Source organism: Lytechinus pictus, chromosome 7, assembly GCF_037042905.1.
Source record: "Lytechinus pictus isolate F3 Inbred chromosome 7, Lp3.0, whole genome shotgun sequence".
Lineage (NCBI taxonomy): Eukaryota > Metazoa > Echinodermata > Echinoidea > Temnopleuroida > Toxopneustidae > Lytechinus > Lytechinus pictus.
The window spans coordinates 1,248,482-1,263,893 of record NC_087251.1 but is presented as its reverse complement, the minus strand read 5'-3'; the positions used below and the strand labels follow the sequence as shown (position 1 = coordinate 1,263,893).

General features: G+C 34.5%; 1 protein-coding gene across 1 annotated transcript in view; it reads right to left on the bottom strand.

Annotated features, from left to right (window-relative positions):
- Window positions 1-15,412, bottom strand: part of LOC129265629 (HEAT repeat-containing protein 5B-like) — a 50,973-nt gene that overhangs the window by 10,444 nt on the left and 25,117 nt on the right. The window contains exons 9-29 of the mRNA XM_064101336.1: window positions 15,116-15,256; window positions 14,636-14,886; window positions 14,165-14,276; window positions 13,607-13,759; window positions 13,003-13,102; window positions 12,376-12,485; window positions 11,814-12,052; window positions 10,667-10,873; window positions 9,987-10,055; window positions 9,606-9,727; window positions 8,132-8,291; window positions 7,199-7,388; window positions 6,275-6,444; window positions 5,507-5,675; window positions 4,785-4,949; window positions 3,854-3,976; window positions 3,168-3,296; window positions 2,518-2,699; window positions 1,639-1,707; window positions 847-1,026; window positions 36-507 (exon numbers count right to left, since the gene is read on the bottom strand). Coding sequence (XP_063957406.1) covers window positions 36-507; window positions 847-1,026; window positions 1,639-1,707; window positions 2,518-2,699; window positions 3,168-3,296; window positions 3,854-3,976; window positions 4,785-4,949; window positions 5,507-5,675; window positions 6,275-6,444; window positions 7,199-7,388; window positions 8,132-8,291; window positions 9,606-9,727; window positions 9,987-10,055; window positions 10,667-10,873; window positions 11,814-12,052; window positions 12,376-12,485; window positions 13,003-13,102; window positions 13,607-13,759; window positions 14,165-14,276; window positions 14,636-14,886; window positions 15,116-15,256 — 3,513 coding nt within the window. The remainder of the gene's footprint in view (window positions 1-35; window positions 508-846; window positions 1,027-1,638; window positions 1,708-2,517; window positions 2,700-3,167; window positions 3,297-3,853; window positions 3,977-4,784; window positions 4,950-5,506; window positions 5,676-6,274; window positions 6,445-7,198; window positions 7,389-8,131; window positions 8,292-9,605; window positions 9,728-9,986; window positions 10,056-10,666; window positions 10,874-11,813; window positions 12,053-12,375; window positions 12,486-13,002; window positions 13,103-13,606; window positions 13,760-14,164; window positions 14,277-14,635; window positions 14,887-15,115; window positions 15,257-15,412) is intronic.

Genomic DNA, 15,412 nt, shown 5'->3' with positions numbered 1-15,412 from the left:
AAGGCACTTGAATAAAAAGCAATAATGCAGCTTACCAATGATAAGGTGAAAGTAATCACTCTTGACTTCTTCTGGTTTCTTCATTGAGGCAGCATTTCCAGTAGGTATAACTGCCATACCAGGTAGCATAGGTCCACTATTAGCTGGACTGCTATAACTACCATCACTATTCTCTTCTATCACTTGAAACCCTCCAGCATTCAACCAGAGCGATGCAGCATACACAATGGGTGCCCATGACTTGAGGTAGTGTGGCCTGGTGGTGGACGTAGCTTCCGCATTATAGAAGGCACCGCCCTCTGGAGGCAGCTGGCTTGTGAAATCATCAGGTAAGGCTAGTAATGCGTGGTCCCGTAGAGCAGCTAACCAATACTTGTTGAGAGATTTGAGTTCAGGCTGGACCAGCGTTAATAGACTGTCTGAAGATTTATCTGAGGAGTAGTCCTCTCCGTTTGTATTTGAGTTAGTTGAGGATGTCATGTTCTGCTTCATGGCTACTATGTATACCTGAATGAGTATCAAAGCAGTGAGTAATGTGATAGAAGGAAATGAAAATTTGCAGCCTTGAATAAGATTCAGGATAAAAATATATTTTTTATAACCATATAAATGTCAGTATTAGTTATTTATCATTTAATACCAAGTTCAGAGGAGGAGTATCCTTACAGCTGATTGCTTGCTTTATAGCTCATCGTTACCCCAGCTGAGGCACAAGTGGGTACATCCATTAATTGATATTATGCTTTTTTGGCAGTGCAATGGCACCTGTGACTCAACTACAGGCCTTATTCAAAATTCGAAAAGCAGTGCTCTCATATCGCAATATCTGTTTTTTGTAAAACTTACCTCTGACCAAGCCTTGATGACGGCTAATTTCTCCATTGTAAATGCACTCTCACTGTATAGCTGCAAGGGGGCGCCCTTTCCAACCTTTAACTTGTCAAGGGATGATACTAGAAGCTGATGAACTCTGCGTAGGTCATTGAGATCATGTGCTACTCCACTGCCAATCCAAGCACTGGCAACCTTCATAATACATGAACAAAAATAAACAAATATTAAAGCGAACAATATATAATAACCTGACAAAAAGAAAAAGAGCAATTTATACACAATAATTCTTAAAAAAAAAAAACAATAGTTAGTTCTTGAAAGTTTACTTACACAATTCCTTTTACAATTGCTCAATAATTATGTGGTTAGAAAAAGTGTTAAGGTCAATGAATAATTAAATATTACTTTCTCACTGGGGAATGATATATACACAGTGACTAACATGTTAATTAATCTATACAAAATCTTTATGTCTTTAACCCATTAGAAAAAAATGACACAAAAGAAAAAGCTACATTCTACAATGTAGTTATTCATAAAAATTATTTAACAAGCATAACATATATAACAAACAATGTGAATTTTTTCTACATATATATGACTGGGATTTATCTAGGAATTTCTTTCTTGTCCTTTTCTACTATTCAGTTGTAATTACTTCCTACGGAATCATGCATCAAATGTGCAGGTTATAGTAATCAAGTCATGATGGTAAAAGGTGAACACAGGGCATCATAGTCCATTGTCAGAGGTCATGATACCACATTGAAAAGTCCTAGTAAAAGAAATGATTAGAGTACATACCTGACATGCCATAGCAGTGACATCAGACGGTGTCTCTGAAGAAAATGCTGGTCTCAATGCAGCACCAACCTAATCATCAACAACAAATCAATTCATGAGAGAAAAATAAGAACTCAGAACATGAATTTAGGAACTTCCTATTCTGTGAGTCATTCTAGTTACTTCATTTCTTCCATAGGCCCTCCATGGTTTTAAACACATCTTTTGGGGTTTCATGCATACATATCCATATTCATGACGATGATGGGACAAGATCTCAAACTGAGAGGAAATCACTCCTTCATGACAAGATAATTTAATATTTGATATCATGTTCCAATCACTCTCCTTGACATTCGACTGCAAAGTAAAGATAAATGCCAGTTGTGGTAGCGATTTCAAAATGGGTCCGTATACAATAATCTGACCACCCAATTGTCTGTACGAAAGAATGAAAAAAATATGCCAAAGGCTTCTGGAACAAATTGTATAATTGATGAGAGTATAAACATGATATCCTATCCAGATTTCTGGTCTTTTCCAAACACACTGTCCCACATGTGCTTATCTGTATTAGCAATCTTTAATTTTGTTGCTTAGATTTCATGATTTCACAAAGTTCAGTTTATGTAACTGCACCAGATCTAGATCCATGATGATATAATGACAATAAATAATTGGTTTTATAGACTTTCTCATGAAATCAGTGTTTACATCAACAACATTCAATTATATTTAACAAAAATAATGACATAATGATGAAATAAAAACATTTATCCATTCGAATTGCAGCAATGATAATACTCAATGATATAACTAGGAAATAATTATCCAATCTAATTTCATCATTTCAGTAGCTTAGAACAGTAAGTTAACATTTTAAATTTCATAATAACTAACCTGTGCTTGATATTGCTCCATGATATAATGACCAGGAAACTCAGGTTCAGGAACCCTAGCAAACTGTTTGATGATATCCTGTAGAAGTAACAGACCAGCTTTCCTTAGCTGGTTACTCTCTGATGTAGCAGCAATAAAGGCTGTACGTACCAAGTCAGATAGATGCAGCACTAAGTAGTTATCTGGAAAGCAAAGTTTCAATATTTAATCATATCTCATGAGTAATGACTGGCCTTGATGTTCCTTATAAGCTTGACTAATTTCCCTTAAAATGTATGTTTCTGTTCTGGTTCAAAACTATATTTTAATTCAAAAAAGTATATCCTAAGACTGATGGTGCGGATGATATCAAATAATGTCATTTTACAGGAGCAATAATTTTATATCCTGGGAGCTGTCAATAAAATGATGCAACATATAAGTATAATGTGATAACTTAATAAAAGCCACCATATTTATAAAGTTAAAAATATAAGAACCATATTGTGAAAGTTTGAAAACCATGTGCATATTTTGTAATCTTTGAAAATGATCACTAGTGAGCAAGGATGCAGCTGTATTGAGTAATTCAATTTTCTGATTAACAACACAAATGTTTACAATAACTTTAATGTAGCTGTCATACAAGACCATTGAAAAGGTAAACGTACTTGTAGTAGTTTTGACTCTCATCTCCCTAGCTAAAGCTAGATCAAAATGTACTGTATTGCCATCACAGATCTGAATAACTCGACGTACACTCTCTGCAGCAAACACTCTGGTTGGCCATCTTGGAGGGACTGAAGATAAACAAACATAATAAAATATCTAAATAGAGTAGCCTAAACTAATATATCATTAGCTAAAATAAGACATGAAACATCATTAATTTATCTAAAATTGTCAGCTTGGTCACAATGAAAGAGCACAAATTATGTGTGAGAGAGAGATGCAAATAACATAATAATAATAATAGGCATTCATATAACGCCATCTATCTAGAAATATTATATTCCGAGGCACGTTGTTCTTATTATTATTACCCCGGCTTTAGCTGAACTGTCTTTCAGCGCTCATGCATTCAAGGAATTAATCCTGCCGGGTACCCATTCACCTGAGTTGAGTGCAGCACAATGTGGATGAATTTCTTGCTGAAGGAAATTACGCCATGGCTGGGATACGAACCCATGACCCTCTGTTTCAAAGTCAGAAGACTAATCCACTGGGCCACAACGCTCCACACAAAACAATACCAAAATTATGTATGAAGTGTATTATACATGTACAATGCCAATATGACATATAACATTTTTTTTCTCTTGTAATTTAAGACAAGTAACCAGCACTGCAATCTTACCTGTAGGGTGAGTATCAATCTTATCAGGAGCTTTGAATGTAGCATCATCTTCATCAATAGTCTTCTCATCATCTACTTCAATCTCTTCTCTTGATTTGATGGGTGTCGGCAGGGAATCTGAATCTATGATTAAAATAATTATTTCATAAAAATATAATATAAATTTGTTTGCAAAAATGATTAAGAGTTTTTTAGGATCAAACTCAAGGATATCACAATAATACAAATCTGATTCGAGATTCAATATGTATTCATTTCAAATTTTGTAGCCTGGAATGCTAAATTGAAATTGAATTTACAATGATACATTAATAAACACAATTAAACATGACATTTTCTCCTGCGACAATTATTCTGGGCTTAATTTCGTCTAAGATGTAGGGGTAAGGTTGCAATAGGGTTTTATGTGAGGTTAAGGGTAAGGTATAGTGTCCATGGTTGAAGTTGGTCATTAGATTAGTGTGTGGAATTTAGAGCGGAGCAATTGTAGCCGGAGCAAATGTCACGGAACCAAATTACATACACAGGAAGGGAATAACAATTTCAATTAACAACAAAAAAATCACTTTACAAAACCAATTTCAATTGACAATAACTATTTCAATTAACAAATCTTTTATACAAATATGTATCTGACAGGTACTTTAGAAATTAAATGATATCTTAAAAGATATGGGGGCGTATTCACAAAAAATACTATGTACATTTTACCAAACTTCATCATCTACTTTTAGATGACAAAAGACCAAGTAAAAGAGGGACATAGAGGGTGACAAAAATCAGAGAGACAGAAAAACACACAGAGACAAAAAGAGAGTGAGAAAAAGAGATGAGACAAGAGAGTAAGACAGAGACATAGAGGGAGGGAGACAGAGTAGGAGAGATTGTAACATACAAAAACCAAAAAGTTAAATGTTTAAAGATGACAAACCTGTAGATGCTGATAAGACAGCCTTTGAGAGTGTTAACCATCCTGCTAGATTCTCCATTACTAATTCATGTAACATACTGATCAATGTATCATGAATATTAGATAACATCTTAGCATCAGTTTCATTGTTCAACATAGTAAAGAGGAGACCTTCCAAACCCGTTTCTGAAATAATAACAAGTCATTAAAATTAAAGTTAGTAAATAGCTTCAAAGTCTATTCTATCCTGAAATGAAATTGATTTGATTACATGAATACACTAAATAAAAACTAAAAAAATCAGGTAAAAAAAAGCAATTATAAAAAAAAAAAAAAGGTTTTCATTATGCTGAGACCTAGTGGTCTGCATAATATACATCTAGTTATGCTTAGGACGTCATAAGCTCACATCTCTCTATGCATATTTTCATATATCTAACTCATTTACCATGAAGTCTATAAGCACAGGAGTGTGAAATATACAGCAAATATCATTATAATCACAAGAACCATGGCATAAAAATGCAGCATATGTTGCAAGCTAAAATATTTACAATCATTTCATTAATTCAAAATTGAAAACATGTCCACTTGTTCACTTTCTGTGGCTCCTGCCTGCCACCAAAGTAAAATCAATTTCACAAGTCTAACCAGGAATGATGAATGAGTGAAAACATATAAAAATATATATTATAGGACATATTGGCTTATAAAATACAAATGCAATATAATAAAATACTCACCAGTAATTATTGCATCAGATTTGGCACCTTGTACAGTAGCATTAGGTTTCTCTGTCTTGGCTAGTTGAAGGGCATATTCACACACCTCTCTAGCTTCTCTTTGTGACAGCTGCCGTAAACAAGCTACTGCTGCTCGTCTTAATAACAAATGAACACTCCCTAAAGCAGTCTAAAAGAAAAAAAATTATTACACTTACAATGAGTATAACTCATTATCATATCAAATAAGAGGAAGCAGGGTGGTATTTGATAAATTATAAATAATAAATTGCAACTTGCTTATTTAGTGCTTATCACCTATTAATCTCACCTGGGTTGAGTGCAGCACAATGTAGATAAATTTCTTGCTAAAGGCAATGACCCTCTGTTTCAAAGTCTAGAGACTAATCCACAGGACCATACGACTTTACATATGACTAGTGACCTGTTCTTTAGCTTTCATATTTCCTCTTCTTTTTTTTTAATTAGCAATCACTTTCTCATAACCCTAATCAAATTTTGACACATTATAAACTTTGCATTTAGATATTTATTAATATCAAATTTAAGCATATCACAAAACTATTGTAGATCTTCAAATGTGACAATGCTTGCCCATATTCACACAAGTATATAAAGCTCTCACTCCTTTTTAAGATGTTGTCATTGCACATTAAAAAAACCACAGTCATCCCATTGCAATACCTTTATAATTCAACAACAGAATTCAACAACAGTTCAACTAAGTACAACAACTTGAATACAGACAGAAGAGTATGATTTGCTTACACATAGATCAGGTACAAGAGTAGATAGATTAACATGACGTGGTGCAAACATATGAAGTTGTTGTAGACATGCTATAGCTTCAGCACCAACAACTGAATCTGGATGATCCTGCATTATAGCACATGCTACTAAACATGATGTCCTAGCTGTGGCTGTATTCCCACGATTACCTAATGAGTCAAATATTACAAATCAAACAATGTTAATGTCTATCTTAAAAAGTTAAGAAACTATTTCATTGGTTTTTTTGTTTATTGATTTTGAAACATATTTGCAAATAATAATTACAATTTACAGAACAAATAATCAATTTGGCAAAAATCATTGAAATATCGCATCCAAATTATCAGTCTTCTCCTCTGATAATACAGCCTCCCACATGTTGTATAACCAGACTGCGACCAACTTTGGAAAGACTAATTTAAGAACATACCAGAAAGGACAAATTCTATAAATTATCATACAATGAATGAAGTTGAATACATGATATGTGTGAACCTCTGTATGTGTATAGGAGTGAAGATATTCTTATTGAACCTCTGTATGTGTATAGGAGTGAAGATATTCTTATTGAACCTCTGTATGTGTATAGGAGTGAAGATATTCTTATTGAACCTCTGTATGTGTATAGGAGTGAAGATATTCTTATTGAACCTCTGTATGTGTATAGGAGTGAAGATATTCTTATTGAACCTCTGTATGTGTATAGGAGTGAAGATATTCTTATTGATAATGGTGTAATAGTAGTTCAGCTAGGATTTCAAACCAATTGTCCTGTCTTTAAGCTGAACTTTAATATAATTTTGATTGTCTATACTTTTGAAAATTATACAAGGTTTATCTATTAGAATTATCATATTGTATAATTGAAACAAAATTCTATTCAAAACAGTCAAGGTTATGTAGTAAATGGGATTACTATACCTTGAAGTTCTGGGCCCAAGGTTGTTATGAGAGCTGCTAAACATCGTCCTAAACATTGATGAACCTCAACTGTAGAGGGCGGCACACTCAATAAGAGTGTAAGGACCAAAGAAAGGGTTGGTTCAACATACGATCTGAACATAGGCCCTCCTGTGTCTGCTATTAGTGCTAAGGCATGCAATGCCCACATCTAGAAAGAAAATAGACATAAAACAAACAGTCACAAATTGTGAATGTATTATGAATGACAGCTAAAATACATATGGTTGTGAAGACATTTGACTACAATCTTTGCAGTGGGCCATTATTTTCACGATATTCTTCCTCAATATAAGGAAAAGAATTGATACCTCACAATGATTAAGTCCATCTTTAATAATAATAATAATAATAAAAGGCATTTGTATAGCGCCATCTATCTAGAAACAATCTATTCCGAGGCGCATTTTTATTATTATTACCTCAGCCTTAGCTCGAGCTGCCTTTCAGCGCTCGTGCATTTAAGGAATTAATCCTGCCGGGTACTCATTCACTTTACCTGGGTCGAGTGCAGCAGTGTAGATAAATTTCTTGCTGAAGGAAAAGACACCATGGCTACGATTCGAACCCATGACCATCATGCCCACATCTTTCCACAACTTAAACAAAATTAATCTTTTAATTAATCTGCTAGTGTCATATGTCAATATCTAGACGCATAATAAAAACCTAAGAAACTAATTGAAAAAAGTTCAATAAACATACACACTAATTTCTGAGACAGTTCTACATCACAGGGTGTTTACATTTGATTGTTATTTGATGACAATTTGTGTAATATAAACATAATAGATGGTTAATATCTACAATCGATTTACCTTTTTTGTAACTTACATGGTTTGCCAGAGACTTTGAGTAGTACAATGATCATATGTTATAGGGTTAATGACTTACCTGTACTTCAGGAGATGTAGTATCTTGAGCTAATGCCAGAAGGATACTAACACTGGTATTAAGATGTTGGCCCGCACCCATTCCACCTACGTAACGATGCAGACATCCTAATGCTAGGGAATTACCCGTCCGTGATACAACATCACGAGCTGTCTTTAATCTGGAAAAATAATAAGCAAATGGTGAAATAATGTTTTAAGACCCCTTAGTTTATATCTGATATGAAGATTTATTCCACTGTATTTACTTACAGCAGCATCAGGTACCTAAATAATAACTTTGGCCATCTTGTGTATGTGTATATACATATATATATATATATATATGTGTATGTGTATGTGTATATATATATACATATATATGTGTATATATATATATATATATATACACATTTTTTTCTTTTATTGCTGAAATGGAAAATGCATGTCATGAACTTTCTTCTGTTACCATTCTAAACCTTAATGCGACGTCATTATGACGTAGTAAGCAACAGCATTCCAACGTGCTTTACGCACATAGAATTAGATGTATACTTTTTCTAGGAACTGGATCGAGTATTTCGTTCCTGGAAAAAAGACAGTTCTTCGTTCAACGTACTTATGCGCATAGACCGGTTCGCGCTAACAACCTTTTCCCGGGATTGCGCATTCGTGTTAGCAATTTTTTTCACAAACTTGATCAATGGATTACATATTTTTCTTCCCAGAAAAAGGACGTATTTTATTCATTCTTAAAGGGATGGTCCAGGCTGGAGATATATCTATCTCAATAAATAGAGTAAAATTCACAGAGCAAAATGCCGAAAATTTGATCAAAATCGGATAACAAATAACGAAGTTATTGAATTTTCAAGATTTGCATTATTCCGGTGAAACAGTTCTAGGCATGTCTTCATGAATATTCATTAGGTGGGCTGATGTCATATCCCCACTTGTTCTTTTGTATTTTATTATATGAAATTAAGTTTATTCAAAATTTTTCTACCAAGAACTAAAACAATTCGATTGACAACTGAATAAGTGCATTAGTTATTTATTGCCACAACTTATTTCATCATAATGGAGACACATCATTTACACATGTATGAAAAAATGAAACAATTATGATTTCATGTAATAGCATAAGAAAAAGGAAAGTGGGGATATGACATCATCAGCCCACCTAATGAATATTCATAACGATGTGCATATAACTGTTTTCACAAAATATTGATAAACTTTGTTATTTGTTATCCAATTTTGATGAAATTTTCAGCATTTCAGTAGCTGCTAAAAGCATAAAAATAAAGTGAAAACATAATTTGCGTTTTCTTGAAAATGTATGTTTTGCGAACGTGCACGCTAAGTCCCTTCTAGTGGGAAGTTGTCTGAAGACATTGCCCTGATTCTCTCTCCCCTTAAACCTTACTATCCATCCTCATCTTCATCTTTCTAATACTCTCACTCTCTTTCCATTTATATTTGCTTTATCTTACCTATCAAAACACATTTGAGCTGTCTGTGCAATGAAAGAATTATCTCCTCCAACTTGAGCCATCCTTCCCAAGGCTTCTCCAGCTGAACATCTAAGGATGGGGTTCCCATTATTCAAAGCACCCTGAAAAAAATAATCATGTGAATATCTATCATTAGCACACACAAAAACCAACCCAGAAATAGTGAACAAAAAGTAATCTTTATCACAAATACTTGAACTTTAAGAAAACAATTTTATCAATATTAGCTGTTGTCTGTATTATCAATATCAATTATCATAACTACCACTATCATCATCATCATCATCACCATCACCATCATCATCATCACCACCACCACCATCATTTTCATTAACATATCATAATTTCTGTTCTACTCACCATGATCAAGGCATACGCAGCATTTCTAACCTTGGTGTTTACCAGTCTTTGTTTAGCATCTGCTAGTCCCTGTCAATACACAAGATAAAACAATGACTTTAAGAGTATAAAATATGATTCAGAGGATTCTAAATTGCACTTATTACCATGCATCACAGAAAATCAAATAAAAGTAACTGAATTTTCAAATTCCATAGAAAACAAGGTAAAATATTGCAAAATTTATTCCTAAATTTCATGAAGCATCATTCCAAATATCATTCCACTTTGAGAAAGCTATACTTCAAATTTTTTCCTAAATTTCATGAAGTATCATTCCACTTTGAGAAAGCTATACTTCTAATTTTGTATTTATCCCTAAATACAGATGAATGAAATCAGAGGTAATTAATTTGTGTCTGGCTCTTTTGCAGTAGATTATTGTAACTTCATAAAGTAGTATTATTTCTTTTGTGATCTAGTGAGTGGCTTGGAGGAATTTTCTTTTTATCTAAGACACTCTGGCCAAATACCCTAGGGTCATTGACCACCATATCTGTCACATTGCCTTTCTCCATAGTACGCATGGAATGTATAAATAACTATTAGGAACATTTCAGATAAGTCTAAACAAAGGTGTCCTCGATGTCACCTATTTGCATTACAAATATTCCCAGCATATAATGTGAATTCATTCTAACCTTGAGTGCACTAAGCACAGCAGTGAAGATATTGATCTGAACTGCTTGTTGTCTAGCTGATTTAGCTTGTTGAATGCAGTCTTGGAAGTGTTCAAGGATCTTATTCCTATGTTTATCAGCAACATGAGGGAATACCACACCAAAGAGAGTCACCGAAGCATCAATGACAGCTACTCCAAGAGGCAACGGTCCCGGCACTTCATCCTCCTGTAAGAACATTATAATAAAACATCATATTTGGGCTGTTTCACAAAGATTTAAGTGTGACTAAAACTCAATTGCGTATTACCGACACATCACCACATTTCCCATGGGAAGGACCATATCATGAAGTAATAAAGCAGGGTACGTATTAAATATTATGTGTGCATTTCTAGTCAGAAATAAACTCTTTGTGATAAGTAGTGATTTATTTTTTGCACAAGAAGGAATGACCATAAACATGGCTTTATATTATGTTAAGTATTATTAAAGGGGAATGAAACCTTTGGAACAAATAGGCTTGTTTCGAAACAGAAAAATCAAAGAATAAGAACAAAGAAAATTTGAGAAAAATCGGACAAATAATGAGAAAGTTATGAGCATTTGAATATTGCAATCACTAATGTCATGGAGATCGTCCCATTGGCAATGCGACAAGGATGTGTGATGTCACATGTGAACAACTTTCCCTTTGATGGACTCTAAAATACCCCCCAAATGTCTCTTTTTGCTTTTTCTTATGGTGATACAAACTCTTTATCCATGATGTATTCTTTAAAAATCTGTATTACATGCCCTCCTATAGAAAGAATACATGATCTACTGATAGATGTGATAAAAGAGGCAGTTTAAGTGAAATATATGCTAAAGTAATGGGTAGAGTTGTTCACAAGTGACATCACACATCTTTGTTGCATTGCCAATGGGAGGATCTCCATAGCATTGGTGATCGCAATATTCAAATGATCATAACTTTCTCATTATTTGTCAGATTTTTCTCAAACTTTCGTTGATCTGTTTCTTTGATTTTTCTGTTTTCACACAAGCTTTCTTTTCCAAAGGTTTCATTCTCCTTTAACTATTAACGCCACTGTCAGAAAAGTGCCTACAAAAATGAAAAAAACATATAGAAGTTGGAACGAACAATCTAAATATTTCTACTTACATCACTAATCTCCCAATAGAGCGATGATGGATCATGCTCCAGGGCCCCAGATCCTGATGCACTATTTGGCTGGAGCTGGAGCTCCACTGATTTATGATCAGTATCCTGGATCCAGGAGCCTAGGATGATGGAGTCATTCTCATGACACAGGGAGCGCAGGAGAGATGTGGTAGTGTTAGCTGGATTATCAGTCAGTGTGAACTCAGCCACTAGCTCTCGTAACAGAGGAATGAAGCTCCCTGAATAATGAATATACAGTAATTCACAATATGTGTTAAACCATTAAGGTACACAATGTGTATAAAACTAGATTAATCTGTGTTAAAACTGACAAATATTGTTGATTATCTATTCATTTTTATACTTTATAACATTCAAATATGGATATAACAACAGACAAAATTATATGATAAAAGCAGGAAGGAATAGGGAAGAAGACTGTATGGACAGTCTGCAGAAATAATCATTTTCAATATGAGATCCCTGTAAATCTGAATCTCTATAAACTCTTTCTTTACTCAACACTGTAAATCTAGTATAAATGGATAGAATCAAGAATTACCTTCGTATGATTTAGGTGGGAGTTGTCTGAGTACTTCATATAATCTGAGTCTAACCATGGCAGCACAAGCCTTCAAATGAGCTCCGTAAGACTTTATTACTTCATGGATCCTGAAATATATACACCATAACAAAATTTAATTGATAACGTTTCAATAGATGATACATAAATTTACTCCATATTTTGCACAGGTTATGTGATCTAGGCAGCGTTTCATCAACATTTTTGTCTGATAAGTTGTCAGATCTGCCAACTTTCCTTGATTTTGATTGGCTGAGAGGCACTGTTCCTATGGTAACTGTCGAATAAAACAAGACTTTTGTCGGATAAACCATCTGACAAGTATTTTCATGAAATGCTCCCCGGATCTTTACACAGAGGTAATCACTATATAGTTTGATTGTACCTGAACTGAACTGCAGTCATAATAAAGTTTGGTAATCGTTTATGGAGACATAAGTTTCAAAGATAACAGATTCAAATGAAAGTTAAACTGCATCAAAATCCAAGAAGTTTACTGAATTTCAATTTGCATTTGGATCAATAGTTTAAAATTCTTGAAAGACAACAGGACAATTGCATAGTGTACTCTTGAAATGTTATGGATAACTCAAGAGATGAACTTACTCAGATAGCATCGACATGGCACATTCCAGTGGAGTCATCAACCTCCTGACGACATCATCACTGATCAGCTCTGGACAATGACGGATAAAACTCTGCATGGCTGGACAGTAGCAATTTATAAAAAAAAGACAGAGAGTATGAGAGAAATATATGAAGTTAATTCAACTATCTGTATATGAAACTTGAAATTATTATTCTCCAATTATTTTCTCAATTGCATGTAGGAAAGTTTCTCTCAATTGATTTGCCACTTACATGTACATTCATGGTATTGCAGTACAAAACTATAGTAACATTTTCACAGCACAAAAATGTGGTTTGAAACATAGAAAGATAATACCAATAATGAATAAGAAAGTGTAATTCCCATTTATATAAGCTTCCTTTAATTCAAACATTGCTTATTCAAGACCATTCGTGTGATTGCATTTACTATAAAGCTGAAGTCTGAAGGATTAATTTTTCTCATGTAAAATTGTCCTATCCTTCAATTTACAAGACATGAGCACCTGCCAAATTGACTTTCATGCCCTGCTCATTGTGAAAAGCTGTCAACAAATAATCTAGTTAATACCCTTCCACGAATTCTAAATAATCAACTTACCACACAGCGCCCCCGCTCGTCCTTCAAGCATAACCTGCCATGTGAACGCATCCCCTCGTGCTTTCTCTGATTCCATCTCACGGGAGGATCGTGGGAAGGCATTACGCCAAAGAAGCAAGAGGCGTGGCAAGTGATTCCTGACAACAGGTGTACCTGCAGATAGTGGGTGGAGGTTATAACAAGGAATTTGAAATGCATAGTGTACAAAAATAAGGTGATATTCCATACTAATTTAATTAACTAAATTTTTACTCAGGTTGATTTGAACCAATTTATACTTCACTTCAAAGGCTGCTCAAGTAATGGTGATTTGAGAGCACTACAACTTTTCATATGAACCAGAAAACAGTACTAAATGACTTCTGCCAATATGTATAGGAAGTCGAATGTACATATTCTATTGAATTGTCTGTTGGTTATTACATTTGTTTGAACATATTTACAAATAACTAATAAGTACTTATAAAATCATGTGCAGCGACTATTTATTGAAAATAATCAACTTACATACAGCTTGATGAAATATCCTACAGGTCATGCAAAATATGGTCTACCTACCTAATGTCATAATAGCTCCTAGAATAAGCCAGCTAGCCTGTGTACGATGTAGTGACATACGACTATTCTGTGAAGCTGTCCTTAGTAGATCTTCAGCCATGCTGAACACTTGCTACAAGATCAAACATAACAAGAAAGAGACTTTATCAATACTTTGTGAAGTACTCATTGGCGTTTGGGGAAACTCAGTGGCCTGTATTCTGAACTCTCCTTTAGTTCAAATTGTAGTATACATCAGTAGCCAAATATGGTCTAAATTTTTTGCATTTTGTCAGCATAATGGGCACTCATATAATAAAAACTATCAGAGTTAACAAAGTGCTGATAAATTTGGCCACCAATATCTTGACATTAGAACAGACATGAACCATGACCTAAGTTAATCCAGTTTAACGCAGGCTAAAATACATGAAAACTGTAATATGATTGTCTACTTGATTAGCCACTAAAGGGGAGTGAAATCCTTCATACCTTTCCCTTTGCATGAGGTATTCCTAGTGGGCAGCTCCTAACAGCACCTAGCAGGGCAGCGATAGCAAAGCTATAACCCGATACTGCTTCAGGTGAACTCTTAAATTTCTCCATCCTCTCCATACATCCATCTAACATCCTAGTCAGCTGAGATGGTAGTGCTACAGAGATGCACCGGACGCACCAAGAACCAGCTAACCGAGCTGCTGGGCTCGGGTGTAGGAGGACAGACAACACTGTGTAACACATATCTGGAAATAGATGGGTTAGAAATTGTTACTTCCATTTTTAGGAAAGATTAGGAACTGTTATCCATGACAGATTTTATGTTATAGGGCCTGGGAACTGAAAATTAACTTGAATCAACGATTCTAGAATCAAAACATGATGACAAGAAAATAACTTACTGCCGATGAGGCGCAGCTATCTTTAACATGCAAATATCATAGAAACCAAATCATATTCATTGATAAAACTTACTAGCTGATGACTCCCCAAGGAGTGGAGCAGAACATGTACTTAGACTCCTAACCAGACTCCCTAATTCCTGCAGAGCACAGATCAATACATGCTGACTGACAAACACATCTGATCCTTTACTATCACTTCCTCCATCAGGATCTGAAAGAGAAATCATCACGTATTGATCAATGTGAAGACAAGTAATAAGGTACATTCAGGGTCAACTCATCATCATTATGATCACTGTCAATCACCATAATCATAAATGTCAATACCACCATTCCCGTCACCAAGATCATCATCCTCCTCCTCATC